The following is a 25,665-nucleotide window of genomic DNA, read 5'->3' as shown; positions in this document are numbered from 1 at the left end:
ACAAGTACTTCTGATGCTTGGCCAGGTCTGAGATTGTCAATCTAGGGGTATATTGAATTGTTGCCTTAATATTAAACTTTTTCCAGCTCTATGAAAAGTTTATAATCCATAAAGATTATAAATTGGTGGCAGACAGGCACCATGTTTTATGTATCAGTGTGACCAAGTGGACAGAGAGCTTGAATGAGAGTCTAAGAAGCCATGTGCAGTGCCAGCCTTGCCGACTCTGGCTGTGAAGCTTTGTGAAAATCACTCAGCTCCTGAGTATTGGTTGCCTCATCAATACAAAGTGCTTTTGTGAGAACTAAATAAAGTAATGGCGGGGAAGTTGCTTTGACATCACTAAAGTGTTTTGGCAGTGTAGTTCAGTTCATTGTTCTGTCCCCTGGAGCTGCATCTAGAAATGCATAACAAGGGCTAGTGCAGTCAGGAGTGGTCTGAAAGATGAGGTGTCCCTTGAATTGTAATGTGAACATGTGTGCATATGATTCATGTAGATAGAAGGAAGGGAGAGTATTCTGAGTAGAAGGAATAGCATCTGTAAAGACTTGGAGTTGGGACTCTGTATGGCATCACAGGTGCTTCTTGGGGCACCTGGGTGGCTCTGTCAGTTAAGCATCTGACTTCGGCTCAGGTCATGATCTCACAGTTTGTGAGTTTGAGTCCCACGTCGGGCTCTGTGCTGACAGCTCAGGGCCTTGGAGCCTGCTTCAGATTCTGCGTCTCCCTCTCTCTCTGCCCCTCCCCCACTCATGTCCTGTCTGTCTGTCTCTCTCTCTTTCTCAAAAATAAACATTAAAACATTTTTTTATTAAAATAAAAAGTTCACAGGTGCTTCTTGTAAAAGAAAGAGGGAGCAGGAGGTGTATCTTCTGTGGGGTGGAGGTAAGAGGTATTGGATGTTAGGCTGAGGAATTTGCTTATTGTCTTGCAGACTGCATTGGACAGTTTGTTTTCACCCAGATATTTGCCATTTTCAGGGTTTTGCATTCCTCTGAAAATCCAAGTTTCCCCATAGTATAATTTCTTTTCAGCCTGAATAAGTTCCCTTAGTATTTATTGAAGTGTGCAGATCTGCTGGCAACAAATTCTGTTTGCTTTAATATGAAAAAATATCTTTATGAAAGGATATCTTTGCTGGGTGTGGAATTCTGGGTTAACAGAATTTTTTTTTCCCTTCCAGCATTTTAAAGATGCTGTTCCACTGTGTATATCCTCTAAAGTTTATGATGAGAAGTCTGTAGTTACTCAAATCGTTGTTCATTTTCTCTAGCTGCTTTCAAGATTTCTTCTTTAATTTGATTTTCTAAGTTTGACTATGATGTGTCCAGGTGTGGTTGCCTTTGTTCTGTTGGAGGTTTACTTGAATTTGTAAATTCATGTCTTTCACCCAATTTGGGAAATCTTCTGTCATTATTTTAGGGGAAAATGTGCTCAATCTCTCTCCTTTTCCCCCAGACTCCAATTATGTTTTTTTTAATAGCTTTTAATATTGTCTCAATATACTCCTTCTTTCTCCTTGTCCTATTTTCTTCTCTTCTCAGATTGAATAATTTCTATAGATCTATCTCCCAAGTTCATTGATTTTTATTCTGACATCTTCATTCTGCTATTATGCTAATCTAATCCTGTGAATTTTTTTATTTCAAATATGTATTTTCCAGTCTAGAATTTCCATTGAAATTTTTTTTTATATTGTCTATTTCTGTGCTGAGATTTCCTATTTTTTCCATTATTACAAATATAATTTCCTTGGCTTCATTGAGTACAGTTAAATTAGCTGCCTTAAAGTTCTTGTCTAATAATTTCAACATCTGGGACATACCAGACAGGATTGGTTATCTGTTATTTTGAGAATAGCTCACACTTTACTAGTTCTTTACATGTTGAGTACTTTTGGATCACTGACATTGTATAGGTTATCTGAGGATCTATGGATTGTCTGAATTCTGATGTATTTCTCTGAAGAGTGTTAACAGTTTTGTTTTAGCAGGCAGTGAACTTGGTTAGACTCATGTCCCAAACTTTGTCTTACCACAGTGGGCAGAAGTTCACATCTCAGTTCAACTTTTCTGATTCCCTAGCAGTTAGCTGTCTTGAGTTCAACTTTTCTGATTCCCTAGCAGTTAGCTGTCTTGAGTCTTCACTACTCATGCATGGTTCAGTGATTAGCCAGGGATATGGATGGTTTATTCATAGGATTTGGGCATCTATTTCTTTGGCACTGTCCCTTCTGGAATTTTTTCCTTACTTTTTTGTGATTATAATTTCCACAGGTTTATTCCTTTGGTTCTCTGGGCGAGAAAGATGGCAGTGTTTTGGCCATGACAGCAGTTTGCCTTCAGGCTAAAACTGTAGAGTGGAAATTCATCCCATGCTAGCCCTTTCTTTTAAGTTTTGATTCTTCAAAATTTGCCTGCTTTTGTTTATTCATCAGAGCCTTTGGGTCATTGGGTTTTTTTGTTTTTTTGTTTTTTTTGTATTTTTTTTCAAGTTCTGTGGGAGGGTCAGCCTGTTAGGAGCTGACTCAGCTATACTGGAAGTATAGTATAATCAGCCGGTTAGTTTCTAAGTTGATGGCTGGCATGCTCTGTCCAGCATTTGTGTGGAAAGCTGACTAGTAAGGGAAAGATCAGTGGATGGGATAGTACAAAGACTGGTTATGGAGTTACTGGTCAGGTCTGACACGATGAAGGGCAGCAGCAATATATTTTAAAGGAGCCATTTCAATAGAAGGATTCAGTGACATTCAGGCACAGGCTATAGGGATAAATGAGAGGAAAGAGAAGTATAGATAACTCCACAGTGGAGTATGTGCTTGGGTGGAAACAGAAATTTCTGAAGGATCGGACATCAATATAGTTTTAGATGTGCTGATTTGGCTCAGTGCCTTTTGTGACCTAATCCTTGCTAAGGGTGAGAGATTAGAGAGGACAGATATATGTGATAGACTGGCTCATGAACTCCCAAGAAGATGAGCAGTGAATGAGCTTGTAGAGAAATCATCCAGGAAGCAGGGATAATAAATAACAGTTGTACTGTGCTAAGACTTGTGCATGTTTTACCCCAGGAAATCTGCTCAGTCCCCTAGGATAAAGCTTCTGTTACTGTCCCCAGGCTCGGAGAAGCCAACCAATTTGCCTAAAATTGCTCCTCTGGTAAGTAGCTACACTAGGATTTGAACCCTGTCCAGCTGTAGCACTTAAGCTGTCAACCACAGCTCTCTACTACAGTCTCTAGAAGGAGAACAGGAGAGGGTAGGGTTTTTTCTTAAGTGGAAGTGATCAACAAATTTGAAGATGTCAAAAGGCTTGGCAAGAAGACAGCCATGGAGTAAATATTTTCTAGGTGCTGGAGAGTACTAGCATTCAGACTGCAGAGTATAAGGAAGGGATTCAGTGGTGAGGAAATTAAGTGTAGACCTTGGGGCCAACAAGTGGGATAGTAGAAGTAAATGGAAGAAGTGAAATGAAGAGTATTTGCTTAGTTCAGAGGAGTCCTTGGGTACATGTAGGTCAGGGACTTTGAAAATGGAAGAACACGTCACCACACAGGTACCTACATAGGTAGGGCCACTGTGTATACATAACTCTCTGTACACATGAACCATCCAGGGACCTCACACTGGAGTTGTGCTGACACATCCTGACAGTATCTGCTCTTGTGTGTGATGGGTCATTGTCACTTCCATAATCTTTATCTCATTTGAACCTAATATTAGCCTTTCACCTATTTCCTGTTGAGGAATTTGAGCTTCAGAGAAGGTCAGTAGTTTGCTAATAGAGGCAGAACTCAGACTTACTTCTAGAACACAAAATTCTCAGAAAGGAGTGAGTTGCTATAAAGGCAGCTCATCCTCTCCCTGTTCCTATCTGGGATTGCTACATAGAAAATCCCACCCTTTTGGAAGTGATTTTAAAAAGGGGCGGGAGTGGGTAGGTTCCTTTGGCTCCTCTTCAGGGGAAGAGTAGTGACATATGTGGTGATTGAGGGGAGAAGACTGAGTATGTGTGGCTCAGCCCCTGCTGGGTTCCCTTTTGTCATCTGCCCACCCACCTGTGGAGGGGTGCATTCTGATGCCTCCTACCATGTTGTCAGCTTCCTGAGGCAGCTCTGCATGCTCTAGACCAAGGTTCATAGTCAGAACTGGTGCCTGGGTGGACACGTTGTCTGATTCAGATATAGTGTAGGCTTATGACCCAAGCTGCATTTCCACCCAACTCTACTAGAACCAAAGCTGATTCGCCTGTAGACTCCTATGTCTCTTTCACAGTTGGTTCCAAGCTTGGGCTGGAAAGTGAAGGGGCAGGGGTAGGAAGGCATCAGTTACTTTTTCTGCCAATCCCCCAAAGAGAGACTGGCATTCTTTCTTCTCCATGAAAGCTAAATTCCAACATAAGAACTGGAAAGATCTTACAGCTATCTCAGTCCCAAGCCAGGAGGGATTTTATGCTTTGTGGAGAGTAAGGAGTGGGGTATGGATAATAGAAGCAGAGATCCACTAAGTATTGGTTTCTTCATCTTCAGGTGAATGAACAAATTAAGCTGACGGTTCTGAGCCAGGACTCCATCATAGTCACCTTCACCTCCCTAAATGAGACAATAACACTCTCTGTTTCAGCCAACAATTGTCCGCATGGAGTAGCGCAGGATAAACGGGTAAGCCAAAGCAGACCAGGTCCCCAGGCCTGACCCCAGGGTATCTCAATGTGAATAGCCACCCCATATTTCAATGTCTATGCTCCTCCTCTTCCTCCACCCCTGCCCTAGGCAGGGCCCTAGCTTTTTCTCTGACTAATGGACTCCTACTCATCATCATTCACTACCTGATGTTAGTACCATCTTCTCCGTGAAACTTCTACCTGTTAGAAGTCTTTCAATTGTGATTGTATCCAATGCAGATTAGCTTAAACATAAAGACAGACTGTATTGGCTTAGTAAACTGAAAAGTCTATCAGTAAGCAGCTTTAGGCACGGTGAATCCAGGATCTCAAATGATTCCATCAGATCTTCCCATCTCTTGGCTCTGCTTTCCATTTTGTTGGTTTCGTTCTCAGAGAGTTTCTCTCCTTATAGTAACAAGATTGTCATGGGCATCTCTGGGCTTGGTATTCTAAGAGCTTTGTTCTTCCTAGGAGAAAGAGGGCTTCTCTTTCCTAAGTGCTTCAGTAGAACACCAACATTGCTGCCTCTGCTTAAAATGGCCCCCATGGCCAGGAGTGCATGTTGCTCTCACAGGCTAGGCTCAAGTGTCATGTCCATCCTGAGAGCCAGGGCATGATCAGCCCCAGGTATACCACCTGCATGATGGATGAGGCAGGAACATCATGGTGCTGTTACCAGAAGAGAGAGAGATGATACTGGAATGAATTACTACCAACATGTGATGATGACCCTCTCCACCACCCCCTTTCCCATCCCAAGGAGAGTCTACCTCTCCCTCTGCTCGGCCCTCCCAGTCATGACTCATCTCTATTCTAGCACTCCTTTATTTATAAGCCTATCTTCTCTACCAGATTGGGAATTTCCTGTGGTTCCTACTGATGTCTGTGTCACCAGAGCCCCAGCACAAGGACTGCTTCAAATTAAGTACTTACTAAGTATTTGTTGGTGGGTGAGCAAACAGTGGAGACTAGAAGCTCACTTCTTCCATTTGCCGTGTCTTCATGGATCTTTATATGTACCTGGTCCCTAGTCAACATTGTGGAGCGAGATTGGAGAGGATAGAGAGGATCAGAGGACACCCCTGATCCCTGAGGGGTTTACAGTCTAGTAGGGAACAGTTGACATATACCTTGAGACTGGGATAACCAAGGGCTCATTAATGGAGCCACTTGCATTGCACAGAGCGCTTTGCTGGGATTCCACTGGGGAAGCCTCCTTGGAACAGTAGCAGGAGGACCACACCTCCCAGTTTCCCCAGGGCCAGTCCCAGTTTGTACCTGCCAGCCCGGAGGAATTGTTAATAGCATCCCCTTTCACTCTCAATAGTGTCCAGGTTTGCGTGATCAGTTATATGACCATCCAGAGGGCAGTTCACCCTCTCCGTATTCCTCTCTGGAGCTGAGCAAGGCTCTTGTGCCACAGGGGCATTTGCCACCAAGTCTCATAGACTCACAAAGCTGACAGAGCCCATGAGGAGAAGCCAGCCCAAAGTTCTCACTTTACATGCAGACATGGAGGCAGGCATTTGCTAGGGGCCCATGCTATTTGAATAAGGCACGGAACACCTGTGTTTTTCTTGGAAGAGAGCATTGCACCTGTTTTTCACTGCCTTTTCATTTCAGCAGGATTTCAACTTCATTAATTCATTAAGTAATTCAGTAAACATTTATTAGCACTTGCAGTGTGCCAAGTTGGCTGCAGGGGATGTAGAAATGGAAGAAATCTCAGTCCCTCTAGTCTCTAAGGTATCTTTGGTCTAATGGAAGGGGGCAAAAGCTTCAACAACCCTCTGTAATCCAGCTGGATTGGTGCAGTGTGCTAGGGAGGGCGCACTTGGGAGTCACTGGGGTACCAGGAGAGAGTGTGTCAGTTAAAGGGGCCTCATAGGAGCACCCAGGAAACTCAGATGCCTGTGACTTCAGGCTGCACTCATTACTTCAAAGAGCAAAAGAACCCCAGGGTTCTGACTCCATCTGGGCTAAGATGATGATCATGCTTATTGATGAGTCCACCCTGCCCATTTGGTTCCATGCTATTACTCTAAAAGTCGCTGTTATGTGACTAAGTACACACTATATATGAGGTCATATGTCTATATTTCTTAAAAAGCTTTTTCAGCTGTGTAAAAAAAAAAACGTGAGCTTACTTTTCTTACCAAAGGCAACGGGTATTAGAGAATTGCTCTTTCCCATAAAGTAGCAATAATGCTTCATTTTCCTGGCAACCTCTTGTCTGGCAATTGCTGCAGCCTGGATCATAGCTGAGAACCAGGATGTAAGCAATTAAAGAACCCCATGAACAGCCAAGCCAAGAGAGGTCACCCTATGTCCAAATACCAAACATGCCCTCTGGGACTAGGAAAGCCCCTTAGTAATTCAAGTCTTATTTTGTCTTACCTAAACGCAATCTTAGAAGCTAGACCTAGAAGTCCAGAAGTCCACGACAGAGTCCTAATATGGTAGCCACAAGCCACAGATGGCTACTGAGCACTTGCAATGTGACAAGCCCAGATGGAGATGGGCCATAAGTGAAAATGCATGTTACATTTCAAAGACTTGGCATGGAAAGAAAATGTAAAAATTTCTCATGAAGAGTTTGATTCTATGTTAAAACCATCATTTTTTGATATATTGGGTTAGATAAAATAGTTATTAGGATTAATTTCACCTTTAAGAGCTTTTTTATGTGGCTACAGGAATGTTTACCACCACATGTGTAGCTTGTATTTTATTTGTGCTGGACCATGTGGTCTAGAAGGTGGCATCTTCATAAGGGAAGCTCACAGAGGCAGTTTGACAGTGTGGTAGAAACCTGGAAAGCTATTTAAAAGGACATCATAACTCAAAAAGCACAATTGTCTTGGGGACATTTAGCATAGGGATAAGCAGACCAATACATTAAAACAGCTTCTGAAAACAGTGCTGTGTTCTAGTCTATAGTCATTGATATTGACCAAGAATACTGACTTTCCATAAAAGTGACAAGGTAATAACCCCTTCTGTTTGAGAACACAGATTTCTGACTAGACAAACACCAATAAATGAGGAAATATCAACTTTATTGTAGGTAACACAATTCTCAAATGTTGACTTTAGCTGCCAAGTTAAGCATCTTGGAATATTTTTACATGAAATCCGAAGGTCCAGAAAATTGGTTCATCGTAGATTCTTGGACCATCAGAGCTGCAAGGGGCCCCTGAGAATACTTGCTGATTGTGTGGGTTGGCCTAGGCTAGGAAGGGGCCATAGAGCCTTGGGCTAGTCCCTTCCCTTTCTGGGACTCAGTGTCCCCATCTTTATAGTGACATGTAAGGGCCTGCCTGGCTTCCACACACTCCCATCCTGGGACTTTTACAATCCATTCAACCTTTTCTAGGTCTGTGTGTTTGGGGCTAGTTATGACTCATCAGCAAAATCCATGGCAGTCTAGAAAAGCTGAGGGTGGGGATTAGGGTGGCCTCCTCCCACAAAGTTCCCGTCACTGAGAAGCTTGTTAAATGGCTTCCCCAGACACCCATCACCTTGGAAGGAGCCACCTATCAGAGTGACAGGCAGGATGGCAGTCCTAGCTTTTACAGCCCTGCAGCCAGGCTTCTTACTAAATATTTCTATCAAGGCAGCACTTTGGAAGTGAGGCAACACCTCAATTTAAATGCTTTATTAGCCCAGAGTGCCACCTCAAAACCTATTGGAAGCAGGCTGAATATAAATTACAAATAAATAAATAAAATTAGCCCAGAAGCAGCAGCTGGGACCAACAACCAGAAGGATGGTTGAAGCTTTGCCATTAATTGGGGCATCCTTTATAGAAGTCCTGACTGCAGGGCAAAGAAGAATCTATAGACTGACTGTCACACTTCAGAAAATCTGTCCCCCATCCATCCCATTCTCTCTACTTGAGGCTTCAATTCCACTGAAGAAAATTTTTTCTGCAACTTCTCTGTATTAAGCAGGAGATATAGAAAGCAAAGATCCTGCCTTGGAGGGGCCAGTCACATTGAGAGATAAAGAAAGTACAAAATGGCCAGGCCCAGGGTGGAAAGGACAGCAATGGGCCCTTATGCTGGTTTAGCATGGAGAGCACTTCTCCTGGCTGAGGAAATCAACAAAGGCTTTCTGGAGAAAAAGTCAGACCCCGACTGTCATGAACTCTGAGATCTGAGCCTCATTCCACATGCCTCTGAAATGCTGTAGCAGAGGTAGAGGTTGAACGGTGGGGCAGCCCCAGCAAAGGCCTCGCTGTCCTACAGAGGGCCTCAGAGCCAGAATGGCCTTTCAGGGTAGTCCCGAACTGAGCCCTACAGGAACCAATCTACGTAAGCTTGATCACAGTCTCTCATCTGAGATGTTCTGGCAGCTGTAGGAGACAAAGGGACTCTGGGGAGTGCATATAGAGGGGGACTGGCAGCAAGGACTCCAAAGAGGCCCTTGTCTATCTAGTTGTTCATAATGCAACAAGCATTAATTGAGCACCTTCTGCATGACAGGCACTCACACACCAAAGAGATCAAGATCCGGTCCCTGCCCTTGAAGAGCTTACAGTCCAGTGGGGGAGACAGCCTCATACGCATCCAGTTACTTCATAAAGGGCTAACTTTTGACTTCAGGCTACATAGAGAGCAAGGAACAGTTTTGCTCCCTGGAGGGAAGCCCTCCCACAAGGGGACATTTGAGTCAGGTTGGGCTGATGTGCAGGAAATCCCTGAGTGCAGGGGGAGAGGGCTGTGTCCCAGGCAGAGGGGACAGCACATCCTCCAAGCTGGAGCAAGGCCTAGTTGTTGGTGGGCTGGGCCAATGGCTCCTGGGCTCCTGGCGGGGAGGCAACAATGCTCTTCCCGTTGGCCTCTCCCCAGCTGCTGACCCGCATGGACGACAAGATGTCTAAGATGAGCCAAGCCCTAGTGGGGATCAAGAAGCGGTTTCAAAAGACAGTGTCACAGTTTATGAATTCTGTCTTGTTGGCAGCAGGTAAGGAGCAGAAAAGTAGAGTGATGCCTGTCAGATAACTTCCTAAATCCTGGGTCACCTGCAAGGCATCTCTGAGGACAGCTTTTTACCACCTGGGGAGGTGGGTGGGCAGGGCGACCTCCTCATCAGTAGATGGGGTAACAAGGCTTAGGTTCCCAAAGCAAGGGTACTTGCTCAGGGCTGTGTCTCAAGTAGTGGTGGCCTTTGCCACCTTCAGTTTTCTGAGCATGGTCCCATGTGTCCTCAGTGTCTCCTGTGGTTGTCTTATTTTCCTGGACCTCCCATCATTGTTCTATAACTCTCTCTGTCCCCATCTGGTTCACCTTTCAGCTCTCCCATATTGCCCGTCATCCATTTGTAGACCCTGTTCCTCTTCTTGCGGACAATCTCAGTAGAAGGGAAAAAAGCAGCCAGCTCACCAGTCTGTCCTTGTTAGGCTACAGGGTTCCCCCTGGGGCCAGCCTGGTGACCTCAAAACTGCTCCCACATCTAGACTTTCTTCCTGCTGATGGGCCTGGGGACAGAGGAACAGTGACTTCCATTCTATGCCACCCTGGCTGGGCACCAGGGGGCTGTGTTCCAAGGAGTTTTTCCTCATCCCTAAAGACTCAGTTCAACTGTACTCCTCCTTCAGAAAGCCTTCCCTGGTTCCCTAAGCTGAATGAGTCATATGCTCCTTTGGGTTCCCACAGCATACGTAAAATGTGCTCTAATTATAAATCTTACTACCTAACATTATGAATAGTTCTTTGCTTGTCCATCCCCCCTGTATCCCTGCTAGGAGTTCTCAGAGGCAGGGAACCCTGTTTTGGGTCATCTCTATATGTCTAGCATCCAATAAACATCTGGTAAGTGAATGAAGGAATGAAAGGTCCCGGGCCTCAGAAGTTTTCAAGTCTAGTAGGAGAAGCAAAACAAGAATACAAATAAACACAACAAAGAAAGTAGATGGAAACTACTTAAATCTCGAGATATAGGGAACAGCATTCTCAGGGAAGAGAACAGCATGGATGCATTGTATACCCAGCCTCTATGAGTGCTGTGGAGGACACAGAACTGAATGAAATGCAGGCTCCTTGGCAGAAGAGGGATCTCAGCTGGGTCTTGACAAATGAGTAGAAATAAGATTGATTTGTTCTTACGTTTCAGCCAGTATTTACCAATCCACTAACTGTACTGGAGTTCTATGCCAGACAGCAGAAGGGAGGCGACCTGGCTTGTGAGTGTGTGAGAGTGGAGGAGTGGAGAGGAAGATGAGCTGAAGGGCTGCTCATGTGCAGAGCCTCATAGCAGGGCAGGGAAGGCCGGGCCATGAGGGAGAGTGACAGCCATGTCTTCTGTTAACAGGCCTATTCACCATAGAATACCCGGTTAAGGAAGAGACACAAAGCAATCGAACCAAGGTAAAATCGGGTACCTATGTCGAGCGAGGCCCCAAGCCAAGTTTATACTCAGGAGAAGTCCTTTTATTACGATCTCGGTCAGCCCGACCTGAATCCTCAGTTGGAGAGTCTTCAAGGGAAGAGCATGGGTCCATTTCTGTGAGCCCCACTCGGAGGAAGACCATCAAGACCCAAGCCAAAGCCATGATCACACCCAGGTAGGCTTGGGCCTTCATTGCTTGTGGTCTCCATGTGTCAGACATGGTGATGGGCGGTGGGCACACCATGAAGAACGAAACAGATGAGGCCCTTCCCTCTTGGAGCAGAAATTTTAGGGGTGTGAGAAGATAGACAATAAATACAAGAAGAGTTGAAGTCATTTTAGGTAGTGATACAGGCTAGGAAGAAAGTAAATCAGGGTCACCTTAAAGCAGAGGTTGGCAACGTAGGGCCATTCACCAAATCTAGCCCCACCGCCTACCTTTTTATTAAATTTTTTTTTTCAACGTTTATTTATTTTTGGGACAGAGAGAGACAGAGCATGAACGGGGGAGGGGCAGAGAGAGAGGGAGACACAGAATCGGAAACAGGCTCCAGGCTCTGAGCCATCAGCCCAGAGCCCGACGCGGGGCTCGAACTCACGGACCGCGAGATCGTGACCTGGCTGAAGTCGGACGCTTTAACCGACTGCGCCACCCAGGCGCCCCTACCTTTTTATAAGTGAAGAAGAGTTTTTAGCTTTTTAGATGCTTAGGGGGGAAAGATCAAAAGAAGAGTATTTTATGACATGTGAAATGATATAAAGTTTAAACATCAGGGTCCATAAGTAAGGTTTTGTTGGAATAGCCACACCCACTCATTTACATATTGCCTGTAGTTACTTTCCCTGAGACAGAAATGTTGAGTAATTATGACTAAGACCATCTGGCCTGCAAAGACTAGAATATTTACTATCTGGCCCTTTATGGAAAATTTTGACTAATGCCAGGGGTGGAGAGTGACTGGGAAGTCTGGGGAAGGTGCTAAATTAGATACTCAGTGAAGGCAGTTCTGAGGAGGTGATATTTAAATGGGGACCCATGATGGGCATTGAGGAGGGCACCTGTGGGGATGAGCACTGGGTATTGTATATGAGCCATGAATCATGGGAATCCACTCCCGAAACCAAGAGCACACTGTATGCACCGCATGTTAGCTAACTTGACAAGAAATTTAGAAAAAAAAGAATAACTTTTACTATATTACCTTAAAGAAAATAAATGAGGAACCATGACGAGAAATAGGTAGGCACAGAGAAGGACAGGGAAGGGTTAGCAGGCAGAGGATAGAGCAAGTATAGAGACCTGTGACAAGAACAAGTTAGGTATGTGCTAGGGAAAGTAAGAAGGCCAGTGAAGAGCATGTTGATAAAGAGGGGAGATGGCTGTAAATTGAGGACAGAGAGGTAGCCAAGAGCCACATCAGGTGACCTTGTTAGTGTTATAGGAAATCATTCCATAACTTTAAGACAGCAAGTGACACCATCAGATTTATGGGTTTTTAAACTTTAAAAAATAGATAAAATACATGTCTTTTCTATTTTTCTATTTTAATTTTATATACTATCAATTAATATATATTTTCTATATATATATATATATATATATATATATATATATATATATATAAATACATAAAAATGAACAAATCCTGAGTGTATATAGCTTAGTGCACATCACAAAGTGAACATACCCTATAATCAAATCAAGAAATAGAACATTACCAGCTCCTTAGAAATACCTTCTTGTTCCCTCCCACAGCTTCCTCCCCAAAGGGAAGAGTTCTAGCTTTGTAGATTAGTGTTTGTGTTCTTTTTAACTTTATTGAAATGGAACTACAGTATTCAGTATGTAACTGGCATCTAGCCTTTTTTGCTCAACATTACAATTATGAGTGGTGTGTAGCAGTGTTTTGCTCATTTTCATTGCTGTATGATAACCTATTTTTGAATACACTACAAATTATGCATTCTAATGTTAATGGATATCTGGGTTGCTTACAGTTTTGGTAATGGCAAACTGCACTAGTGTTAGCATGTGTCCTTAATTATTGTTGGTATATGCCTGGATGTGATATTGCTGTCCTAGGGTGGTAGGTACATGTCCCACTTCTTGTGGGACTGCCCATATTCTAGAGTGGTGGTATTGAGTGTCACTCCCACCAGTTCCAGTGGCTCCCCATCCTCACTAATGCTTGGCATTGCCATTTTAATTACAATATGGATTTTCATTGTGTTTCCCTGGTGACTGTCGAGGTTGAGCACCGTTTTGATTGTGCATTGACCATTTTGTATATTCTCTTTTATAAGGTGCCTGTTTAGCTCCCTTGTCCGTTTTTGTACTAGTCATTCGCCTTTTCTTGATTTATATTTTGGAGTTCTTCGTATGTTGTGGGTACAAGACTTTTGTCCATTACACACGTTGCAAATGATCTTACGTTTACTCTGGTAATGGTGTCTATTGAGGAACAGAAGTTGGAAAATTTTAATGTCCGATTTTCAATATTTTTCTTTATAATTAGCTTTTTATATCCTATTCAAGAACTTTCCTATTCAAAGAACATGACAATATTCAACAAAGTAACTTTCCTAGTTAACTTTTTTGTTTTAACTTTTACATTACATCTGTCCTCCACTTGGAGATTTCTGTAGTGATGTGAATGAAATAAGAGCCAACTTTTAATCTTTTCCATCTATATCTATATCTATATCTATACCTATCTATCTATAGTTATCTATATCTGTCTTACTGATCCAGCATCCCCTTTTGAAAAGATTGTAACTTCCCTAAGCTTTTTGGTGCAAAGTTTGTCACAAATTAAGGGGCTCTATGTGTACAAATTACACATAGAGGGGCTCTATGTGTGTAAATCACACAGAGGACGTTTTCTGGACTCCTTATTTTGTTTCCTCTTTTTCCAGTCTTTTACCAATACCAGGCTGTCCAATTAATTATTATAGCTTTATAACAAGCAGTGATATACAGCAGAGTATGTACTAATACTTTGTTGTTCTAAATTGTTTTGCTGTCCCTTGTAGTTTATATTTCCATATAGGTTTAGAATCACCTTGTTGGTAAAAAATGTATCTTGGCATTTCAACTGGATTGTTAATGTCTTTGTAATATTGTAGTATTTCAATCTGTGAGTAGTATAGCTTTTTATTTATTTATGTCTTCTCTAATCTCTCTCTGGTTTGTAGTTTTCAACACAGAGTTATGTGTCTTTCATTAGGTTTATTTTAAAGTCTTTGGTAGTTTTTGTTGCTATTATAAATTATGTTTTTAATTTAATTTTTTAATTTGTTGCTGGTTATATAGAAAGGCAGTTAATTATATTACAATTTAAATTTATTTTTAATTTACTTACAGTAAGCTTTACTCTTTTTGGTGTATAAGTCTATGAGTTTTGACAAATGGATGGTGTTGTATAACCACCACCACAGCCAAGACATAGAACAACAGAACAGTTTTATCACCTCCTACCCCCGACACGCACAAATTCCCTCATGCTGCCCCTCTGTAGTCAAACTCTTCACTCACCCTTAATCCCTAACAACCACTGACCTGTTCTTTGTAGCTATAGTTTTGTATTTTCTAAAATGTCATATGAAAGGAATTATACTGTGTATGGCCTTTTGAGTTTAGCTTCTTTCACTTAGCATAATGCATGGAAGATTTATTCATGTTGTTGCATGTATCAACAGTTCATTTCTTTTTATTGCTGAGTAGTATTCTATTTCAGGGGGCCCCTGCACTACTCCCACATTCAGAGATTTACCAGAACTCATGGGATTCAGCATATGGAAGCATTCATGTATAAGGTATTATAGTGAAAGGATACATGATAGGATCAGCAAGGGTAAAAGACACAGGTAGAATCTGGATAAATCCATACACAGACTTCTTTATGCTCTCTCCCTCCTGTGAGGGGATGCACCAAGCAAGCTCCTTTCTCTAGCAGTGAAAAATGTGAAAATGTAGTAATGTATGCAATATCTCTGCCCAATCATGCCCATTAAAGACTCAGAACCCAAGGTTTTTATTGAGTGATAGTCACATAGACACTCTCTGCCTAGCAAATATCAAAATTCCAGACTGCTAGAAGGAAAGCAGGTGTTCGACATAAATCACATTGTTTACACTGTGTGGGTATAGCGTAGGAAATGGTTCAAGTGCCAGGTTTCTAGACATCGGCAAAGGGCCAACCTTGTAAGCAGGTCCTTCTAAAGATAGTAGCCTTCTATGTTAACTCTTTTGTGCATGTATTGCATGGCCTGGATGGATAAAAAGATAATTTATCCATTCACCTATTAAAAGACATTTGGGGGGTGGGAGGGAGGGGAGGGTGGGTGATGGGTATTGAGGAGGGCACCTTTTGGGATGAGCACTGGGTGTTGTATGGAAACCAATTTGACAATAAATTTCATATATTAAAATAAAATAAAATAAAATAAAAGACATTTGGAATATTTTCAGTTTTTGGTGATTATGAATAAAATTGCTGTAAATACCCAAGAACTTTATGTGATCATGGGCTTTCAATTTACTTAAGCAAATACTTAAGAGCTAGATTGCTGGCTCTTAGATTGTAAATCTATGTTTAACTTTATAAGAAACTGCTAAACTGCTCAAGTAGCTGTACCGTTATACATTACTCTCAGCAATGTATGAGGGTTCCAGTTGCTTCAAATCTTTGTCAGTAATTGGCATCCTCAACTTAAAAAAAAATATTTTACCCATTCTAGGGGCACCTGGGTGGCTCAGTTGGTTAAGCGTCTGACTTCAGCTCAGGTCATGATCTCATGGTCCATGAATTCGAGCCCTGAGTCGGGCTCTATGCTGACAGCTTGGAGCCTGGAGCCTGCTTTGGATTCTGTATCTCCCTCTCTCTGATCCTTCCCTGCTCACACTCTGTCTCTCTGTCAAAAATAAATAAACATTAAAAATTATATATTTTACCCATTCTAATAGATGTGCAGTGATATCTCATTATCATTTTAATTTGCATTTCTCTAATAACTAATGATGTTGAGCATCTTTCCATGGGCTTACTTACCATCATTTGGTAAAATGTCTGTTCAGATCTTTTGCACATTTTCAAATTGGGCTATTTGTACTGTCAAGTTTCGAGAGAGTTCCTTATTCTGGATATAAGTCCTTTATCAGAAACTTGACTTGAAATATTTTTCCCAGTCTGGCTTGTTTTGTTTTGTTTTTGTTTTGTTTGAGCAAATTTATTTTGATGTAGTCTAATGTATTTTTTTTTCTTTTCTGGATTGTGATTTTGGTGTCATGTCTAAAAACTCTTTGCCTAAGCCAGTGGTTCTCAACCAGAGACAATTCTGATCCCCAGAGGACATTTGGCCATATTTTGAGAGTTGTTTTTTTAAGTTTATTTCTTTATTTTGAGAGACAGCGTGCATACACATGCGTGTGCACACACATGAGTGAGCAGGGGAGATAGAGAGAGAGAAAGAGAATCCTGAATTGACAGTGCAGAGCTTGACATGGTTTCTATCCTACCAGCTGTGAGATCATGACCTGAGCTGAAATCAAGAGTCAGATGCTTAAGTGGTTGAGTCTCTCAAACACCCTGGAGATATTTTTTAATCATTACAATGTGAGAGGGATTGCTACTGCTATCTACTGAGTAGGGGCCAGAGATGCTGCTAAACATCCTACGATGCACAAAACGACCTGCACCACCACACACAAGAAAGAATTAAGTAGTCCAAAATGTCAGTAGTGCTGACTGAGAAAACCTGGTATAACCCAATGTCACAAAGTTCTCCTTCAAAGTTTTATAGTTTTATGTTTTGTATTTAGGCCTATGATCTACTTTGAACTAATGTTTGTTTAAGGTACAAAGTGCAGGTTGAAGTTTATCTATTTTGCATATGGATATCCAGTTGTTCCACTGCCATTTTTTGAGACGATGTCCTCTTCTCTGTTATGTTGCCTTGGTACTCGTGTAAAAAATCAATTGGCCATATATGTGTGGGTTTCTTTTTATTTTCTTAATATGGTGAATTATGTTGATTTCAAATGTTGAGCCAGCCTTGCATTCCTGGGATAAACTCCACTTTGTCATGAGGTACTATTATTTTTCTCTTTTGCTGGATTCAATTTACTAATATTTGGGGGAGAAGTTTTACATCTATAGTCATGAGGTTATTGGTCTGTAGTTTTCTTGTAATGTTTCTGTCTGGTTTGTCAGGGTAATGCTGGCCTAATAAAATGGGTTGGGAAGTTTTCCTACCTGTTCTATTTTGTGTTGAATTGGTATTTTTTTTTTTTTCTAATTTACCAGTGAAACCATGTTGCCTGCCATTTTCTTCATTAGAAAAATCTTTAAAACACACTTAATTACTTAAATAAATACAGGACTATTCTGGTCATCTGTTTCTCTTGAGTGAATTTTGATAGTTTGTGTCCTTAAAGGAATTGACCCATTTCATCTAATTTATTGAATTTATATGCATAGAATTGTTCATTAATATTCCCTTATCATCTTTTTGATGTCTGTAATGTCTTTAGTGAGAGCCCCTCTATGATTTCTGATGGTTATTTGGATCTTCACTTTTTTATCTTAGTCAGTTTGGCTGTAGTTTTGTTAATTTTATAATCTTTTCAAAGAATCAGCTTTTAATTTCATTGATTTTTCTCCATTGTTATTCTGTTTTCATTTCCATTATTTATGGCATTTATTTTTTATCTTCCTTCTGCTTGTTTTGTGTTTAATTTGTTTTTTACAGTTTCTAAATTGTAAGCTTGGATTATTGGTTTGAGGCCTTATTTTCTAACATGTAAGTATTTAATTCTGCAAACTTCCTTCTAAACACTGTTTTGCTTACATTCCATAAATTTTGCAATGATGGATTTTAATTTTAATTTTCATTTTGTTTGAAATATTTCCTAATTTCCCTGTGATTTCATCTTTGGTGCATGGGTTATGTAGAAATCCAATCTCTAATTTCCAAATCTTTGAGAATTTTCTAGATATCTTTTTGTTATTGATTTTAGTTTATTTCTGGTGCAGAGAACATATTTTGTATGATTTCTGTTCTTTTGATTTGCTAAGGTTTGTTTTATGATCCCTGAATATGGTCTATCTTGGTAAATGCTACATGTGCACTTGAAAAGAATTGCATTCTGCTCTCGATGGGTGGAGTCTTCAGCAAATCTTTCAATAGAGGATCATTTACAAATGTCAATGAGGTACAGTCATAGAGTTGTTTAGCTCTTCTTATCTTTGCTGATTTTCTGTCTTCTTACTCTGCTGGTTACTGAGAAAGGAATGTTTATGTCTCCAAGCATGATTGTGGATTTGTTTGCTTAAATTCCTTAAAATATGTATAACTGTCGAAAGCAAAAGTTATAACATTTTTGAGGTGTTTCAATCTATGTTTTCAATATCTTCAAATTTTATCATATTTTTGTTTCATAAATCTTGGACCCATGTTGTTAGGTATAGCACATTTGATTCTTTTAACATTATGTAATGTCCTCTTCAGACCTAATAATTTTTTTTGTTCTGAATTCTACTTTGAATAAATAATAATAATAATAACAACAACAACAACAACAATAATAATAATAATAATAATAATAATCCCACTTCAGATTTCTTTTAATTAGTGTCTGGTATAACTCTTCCATTGTTAATTTTATTTTTATTTTTTATCTTTTGTTTGTTGAAGTAAACTCTAGACCCAACATGGGGCTCAAAATCACAACCCCAAGATCAAGAGTCACTTGGTCTTCTGACTCTGCCAGCCATGCACCCCTCCATTCTGTTACTTTCAATCTATCTGTATCTTTATATTTAAACTATGTTTCTTGTAAACAGTGTATAGTTAGGTCTTGTATTTTTATCAATATGACACTCTTTTAATTGGTGTATTTAGACCCTTTACATTTAATTAATTATTGATATAGTTAGATTTATGTCTACTATTTTATTTTTCTGTTTATATCCTGTTTTTGTTTTGTTTTTGTTTTTGTTCCTCTCTCTTCTCCTGCCTTATTTTGAATTACTTGAATATTTTTAGTATTCCCTTTTAATTTGTGTATTGGCTTTTTAGTGTATGTCTTTATGGTTTAATTTTTCTTTTTTAGTATTTGCCTTAGGATTTACATTCTACATGCTTCACCCTAAACAGTCTATCTAGATTTAATATTGCCATTTTGAGGGAAATGTAATAATTTTACAACTATATAAGTCTTTTTATTCTTCCCCCTTTACTATAGTTGTTGGTGTATTATGTCTATGTATATGGAAACACTTCAACAATGTTATAATCTTTGCTTTCATTGGTCATAAATTCTGAAGAACTCAAGAAAAATAGATGCTTTATTATATTTACTCAGATATTTATAATTTCTGCTGCCTTTCTTTAATTTCTGAAGTTCTGAGTTTCCCTCTGAGATCATTCCCTTTCAGCCTGATGAATTTCTTCTAGCATTTCTTTTAGAGCAAGTCTGTTGGTGATAAGTCTTTTTTGTTTTCCCTCACTTGATCATGTGTCCTCATTTTGCCTTAATTCCTGAAGGATATTTTCACTGGATAAAAAATTCTGGTTCAATAGTAGTTGAATTATATTTACTCAGATATTTATAATGTTCTTCTTTCAGTACCTTAAAGATGTTGTTCTCCTGTTTCATAATTTCTATAGTTTCTGATGAGAAACCCATAGTCATTTAAATTGTTGTTCCTCCATATGTACTGTGCCCATGCGATTGCTGCCACTGCCATATGAGTGCAATTCTGCTGCTGAAACTGGCCTTGTGGAAGAACCAGGAGAGGAGAAAGAAGACATAAAAAGATGATTCTCTTCACACTCCCAGAATTACGGGGATCTATTTTCTTCTTTCTTTGGCTAGAAAGAAGGTTTCTCCTCAAGGATTTTATTAACCAGTTCCATTGTTCACTTCTCCAGATTCAGTTCACCCTCAAGTCCAAGCAGGGATATATAAGAAAGAGAAAGACCAGGAAACTCACCACTACACACTGATTGTTCCTTAAGTTTTGACTCCTTGCTCCCTCCTCTCACAATCTACCTGCTATTATTTATCTTTCAAAGGCACCAGGTAGTTTTAAAAAATTCTTTCTAGAATTGTAGTCAATGGGAGAAAGAAACTACAGTGTGCTTACTCCATCTGAGTAAAAACTGGCAGCCACAATTGAATTCTGCATATTGACTTTTTACCCATTGATCCTGCTCAGTTCACTTAATAATAGTTTTATCAGTTGATTATTTTGGATCTCCAACATACATAGACTTGTTATCTACAAGAGTAAATTCTTTTTTCTAAATATTATACGTTTTTATTTCTTTTATTGCCTAACTGCACTGGTTAGATCTTCTAAGACAATTTTCAAAAATAGTTACAAACAGAGAAGGAGGGAGGCAAACCATAAGAGACTCTTAAATACAGAGAAAAAACTGAGGGCTGATGGGGAGGGGCGAGGGGGGAAAATGGGTGATGGGCATTGAGGAGGGCACTTGTTGGAATGAGCCCTGAGTGTGTGCAAGCGATGAATCATGGGAATCTATCCCCCAAACCAAGAGCACACTGTATACACTGTATGTTAGCCAACTTGACAATAAATTATATTTTAAAAAAAGGAAGTGGTAATGATAGGCATTTTGGTTCATTCTCATCTTAGAGGAAAGTTTTTCAGTATTTTTTTCTATTATGCTGTAGATTTTTTATAGAAACCCTTTATTAGATTAAAAATTTATCCTTTTAGTTCTAGTTTACTAAGAAATTTTTTTTATCCTGAGTCAATATTAAATTTTATCAAGTACCTTTTCTGCATCTGTTGAAATTTAGCATGTGCTTTTTCCCTTTATTCTATTATTGTGGTAAATTTTATTGATTGCATTTCAAGTGTTCAACTAATATTGTATTCCAACATAAATCTAACTTGGTTTTTATATACTATATCCCCTTTATGCATATTGCTAAATTTGGCTTGCTAATTAATTAATTAATTAATTTATTTATTTATTTTTCTTTATTTTTTAAAATTTATACCCAAGTTAGTTAGCATATAGTGCAACAATGATTTCAGGAGTAGATTCCTTAATGCCCCTTACCAATTTAGCCCATCCCCCCTCCCACAGCCCCTCCAGTAACCCTCTGTTCTCCATATTTAAGAGTCTCTTGTTTTATCCCCCTCCCTGTTTTTATATTATTTTTGCTTTCCTTCCCTTATGTTCATCTCTTTTGTCTCTTAAAGTCCTCATATGAGTGAAGTCATATGATATTTGTCTTTCTCTGATTGACTAATTTCACTTAGCATAATACCCTATAGTTCCATCCACATAGTTGCAAATGGCAAGATTTCATTCTTTTTGATTGCTGAGTAATACTCCATTGTGTGTGTGTGTGTGTGTGTGTGTGTGTGTGTGTGTGTATACACACACACATACCACATCTTCTTTATCCATTCATCTATCGATGGATATTTGGGCTCTTTCCATACTTTGGCTCTTGTTGATAGTGCTGCTATAAACATTGGGGGTGCATGTGCCCCTTAGAAATAGCATACCTGTATCCCTTGGATAAATACCTAGTAGTGCAATTGCTGGGTCATAGGGTAGTTCTATTTTTCATTTTTTGAGGAACTTCCATACTGTTTTCCACAGTGGCTGCCCCAGTTTGCATTCCCACCAGCAGTGCCAAAGAGATCCTCTTTCTCTGCACTCACCAACATCTGTTGTTGCCTGAGTTGTTGATATTAGCCATTCTGACAGGGGTGAGGTGGTATCTCATTGTGGTTTTGATTTGTATTTCCCTGATGATGAGTGGCTTGCTAATGTTTTATCTAGGATTTTGGTACTTGTGTTTATGAGAATATTGGCCAATATTTTTTTCCTTTCTTGTCATGTTCTGGTCAGTCTGGCTTCTTAAAATAATCTGGGAAGAATTTCTTATTTTTCTATTATCTGCTATTTGTACACTTGAGTTATTTCTTCCTTAAATATTTGATAGAGCTTACCAATAAAGTCATCTGCCCTGGAATTTTCTTTCAGTGGAAGTTTCAAGTAAAACTTTTATTTTTAATAGATATAGGAGTATTCAGATTCTCTCTCTCTCTCTCTCTCTCTCTCTCTCTGTGTGTGTGTGTGTGTGTGTGTGTGTGTGTGTGTGTGTGTGTGTGTTTATTTTTGGTAAGTTAGATTTTCCTAGGAATTTACCCATTTCATTTAAATGTTTAAATATATTGCAACAAAGTTATTCAAAATATCTTCTTGTGATGTTTTAAATGACTGTAGAATATTCATTTAAATGTTTAAATATATTGCAACAAAGTTATTCAAAATATCTTCTTGTGATGTTTTAAATGACTGTAGAATATATAGTGATACCTCCTTTTACATTTATGTGTGCCTTTTTTCTTTTTTCTTCATATATTCACTTAGGATGATTTTCCTTCTGCCTAAAGAACCACCTTTAGAATTCCTTTAGTATGTCTGCTCTTGCCTAACTTTTTGTTTTTTGTTTTTGTTTTTTGCCTTAATATGTCTTATTTCACTTTCCATTTTGAATCATACTCTTGTGATTGGCAATGATTTTCTTTCAGCACTTTAAAGATGTCTCTCTGTTGTTTTATAATTTTCATCATTTCTATTAATAAGTCAGCTCCCAGTCTTATTGTTGCTTATTGTTGAAAGTAATGAGCCTTTTATTCTCTGACTTTTTTTTTTCTCTCCACCTTTAGTTAGTGGCCTCTTTTAGCACGTTTTCCATGACGTGCCAAAATGCAACTTTTATTGTATTCATCTTGTGTGTAGTGCTTCTTGACCTGTGGCTTTCAATGGTTTTGGAAAATTCTCAGCCATTATTTCCTTTTCTCTCTCTCCCTTCCTTCCTCCTCCCTCTTCCTCTTCTTTTCCCTCTCCTCTCAGCGTGGGACTCCAGGTATATCCACGTTACACCTTTTCACTAGGTTCCATGCATTTTTTTTTCTATGCTGTATTTTAAATCTTTTTCTTCCTTCTATACTTATGTCTAGATATTTTCTTTTCTTATACTTCTTTAACTTTATTTGAATCCAAGCTAGTTAACATATAGTATAGTAATGGTTTCAGGAGTAGAATTGAGTGATTCATCACTTACATATAGCACTCAGTGCTCATCCCAACAAGTACCCTCCCTCATGCCCATCACCCATTTAACCCATTCTCCCACCCACCTCCCCTTCAGCAACCCTCAGTTTGTTCTCTGTATTTAAGGGTCTCTTATGGTTTGCTTCCCTATCTGTTTTTATATTATTTTTCCTTCCCTTCTGTTTGTTTTGTTTCTTAAATTCCACATGAGTGAAGTCATAAATGTATCTTTCTCTGCCTGACTTATTTCACTTAACATAATAAACTTTAGTTCCATCCACATTGTCGCAAATGGCAAGATTTCATTCTTTTTGATTGCTGAGTAATATTCCATTGTGTATATATACCACATCTTCTTTATCCATTAATCAGTCAATAGACATTTCAGCTCTTTCCATAGTTTGGCTATTGTTGATAGTGCTGCTATAAACATTGGGGTGCATATGCCCCTTCAAATCAGCATTTTTGCATCCTTTGAATAAATACCTAGTAGAGCAATTGCTGGGTCATTGGTAGTTATATTTTTAACTTTTTGAGGACTCTCTGTACTGTTTTGCAGAGTGGCTGCACGAATCTACATTCCCACCAGCGGTGCAAAAGTGTTTCCCTTTCTCTGCACTCTCACCAGCATCTGTTGTTTCCTGATATATTCATTTTAGCCATTCTGACAGATATGAGGTGATATCTCATTGTGGTTTTGATTTGTATTTCCCTGATAATGAATGATATTGAGAATCTTTTCATGTGTCTGTTAACCATCTGGATGTATTCTTTGGAAAAGTGTCTGTCCATGTCTTTTGCCCATTTCTTCAGTGGATTATTTGTTTTTGGGTGTTTAGTTGGATAAGTTATTTATAGATTTTTGATACTAACCCTTTATCTGATTTGCAATAACTTCTTCCATTCCGTCAGATGCCTTCTGGTTTTATTGATTGTTTCCTTTGCTGTGCAGAACACTTTTATCTTTATGAGGTCCCAGTAGTTCATTTTTGCTTTGTTTCCCTTGCCTTTGGAGAAATGTCTAGTAAGATGTTGCTGCAGCCAAGGTCAGAGAGGTTGCTGCCTGTTTTCTCCTCTAGGATTTTGATAGTTTCTTGTCTTACATTTAGGTCTTTCATCCATTTTGAGTTTACTTTTGTGTATGGCATAAGAAAGTGATCTAGGTTCATTCTTCCACATGTTGCTGTCCAGTTTTCCCAGCACCACTTGATGAGGAGCATCTTTTTTCCATTGGATATTCTTTCCTGCTTTGTCAAATATTAGTTGGCCATACATTTGAGGGTCCATTTCTGGGTTCTCTATCCTGTTCCATTGATCTATGTGTCTGTTTCTGTGCCAGTACCCTGCTGTCTTGATGATTACAGCTTTGAAGTCCAGAATTGTGATCTCTTCAGCTTTGGTTTTCTTTTTCAACATTACTTTGGCTATTGGGGGTCTTTTGTGGTTCCATGCAAATTTTAGAATTGTTTGTTCTAGCTCTGCTGGCGTTATTTTGATAAGGATTGTATTGAATGTGTAGATTGATTTGGGTAGTATTGACATTTTAACAATATTTGTTCTTCCTATCCAGGAGCATGGAATCTTTTTCCGTTTCTTTGTATCTTCTTCAGTTTCTTTCATAAGCTTTCTATAGTTTCACCATACAAGTCTTTTAACTTGTTTGGTTGGGTTTATTACCACGTACTTTATGGATTTAATGCAATTTAAATGGGATCAATTCCTTGATTCCTCTTTCTGTTGTTTCATTATTGGTGTATAGGAATGCAACTTATTTCTGTGAATTGATTTTATATCCTGCAACTTTGCTGAATTCATGTATCAGTACTAGCAGGGTTTTTTTGGTGAAGTCTTTCAGGTTTTCCACTTAGAGTATCATGTCATCTGCGAAGAGTGAAAATTGACTTCTTCCTTGCCAATTTGGATGCCTTTTGTTTGTTTTTGTTTTCTGGTTGCTGACGCTAGGACTTCCTGAACTATGTTGAACCACAGTGGTGACAGTGGACATCCCTGTTGTGTTCCTGACCTTAGGGGGAAAGCTCTCAGTTTTTCCCCATTGAGGGTGATACTAGCTATGAGTCTTCTGTAATGGCCTTTATGATATTAAGGTATGTTTCCTCTATCCCTACTTTCTTGAGGGTTTTTATCAAGAAAGGATGCCGTATTTTGTCAAATGCATTTTCTGCATCTATTAAAAGGATCATGTGGTTATTATCCTTTCTTTTATTAATGTGATTGATTTGCAGATATTGAACCAGCCCCACAGTCCAGGAATAAACCCCACTTGATCATGGTGAATAATTCTTTTAATGTATTGTTGGATTCAGTTTGCTAGTTTCTTGTTGAAAATTTTTGCATCCATGTTCATCAGGGAAATTGGTCTGTAGTTCTTTTCAGTGGGGTCTTTGTCTGGTTTTGAAATCAATGTAATGCTGGCTTCATAGAAAGAGTTTGGAAGTTTTCCTTCCATTTATATTTTTTGTAACAACTTTAAAAT

General features: G+C 39.4%; 1 protein-coding gene across 5 annotated transcripts in view; it reads left to right on the top strand.

Moving 5' to 3' along the window:
* Positions 1 to 25,665, top strand: part of CA2H3orf20 (chromosome A2 C3orf20 homolog) — a 98,978-nt gene that overhangs the window by 42,161 nt on the left and 31,152 nt on the right. For 4 of the 5 annotated variants that reach the window (XM_045493918.1, XM_045493920.1, XM_045493917.1 and 1 more), the window contains 3 exons: positions 4,528 to 4,659; positions 9,518 to 9,632; positions 10,980 to 11,232. In XM_045493918.1, the coding sequence (XP_045349874.1) occupies positions 4,528 to 4,659; positions 9,518 to 9,632; positions 10,980 to 11,232 (500 nt within the window). The remainder of the gene's footprint in view (positions 1 to 4,527; positions 4,660 to 9,517; positions 9,633 to 10,979; positions 11,233 to 25,665) is intronic. The other variant, XM_045493919.1, reaches the window with a different exon arrangement.

Source organism: Leopardus geoffroyi, chromosome A2 (assembly GCF_018350155.1).
Source record: "Leopardus geoffroyi isolate Oge1 chromosome A2, O.geoffroyi_Oge1_pat1.0, whole genome shotgun sequence".
In the NCBI taxonomy this organism is placed as follows: domain Eukaryota; kingdom Metazoa; phylum Chordata; class Mammalia; order Carnivora; family Felidae; genus Leopardus; species Leopardus geoffroyi.
The sequence above is the reverse complement of the archived record's forward strand: the minus strand, read 5'-3'. Positions and strand labels throughout refer to the sequence as shown.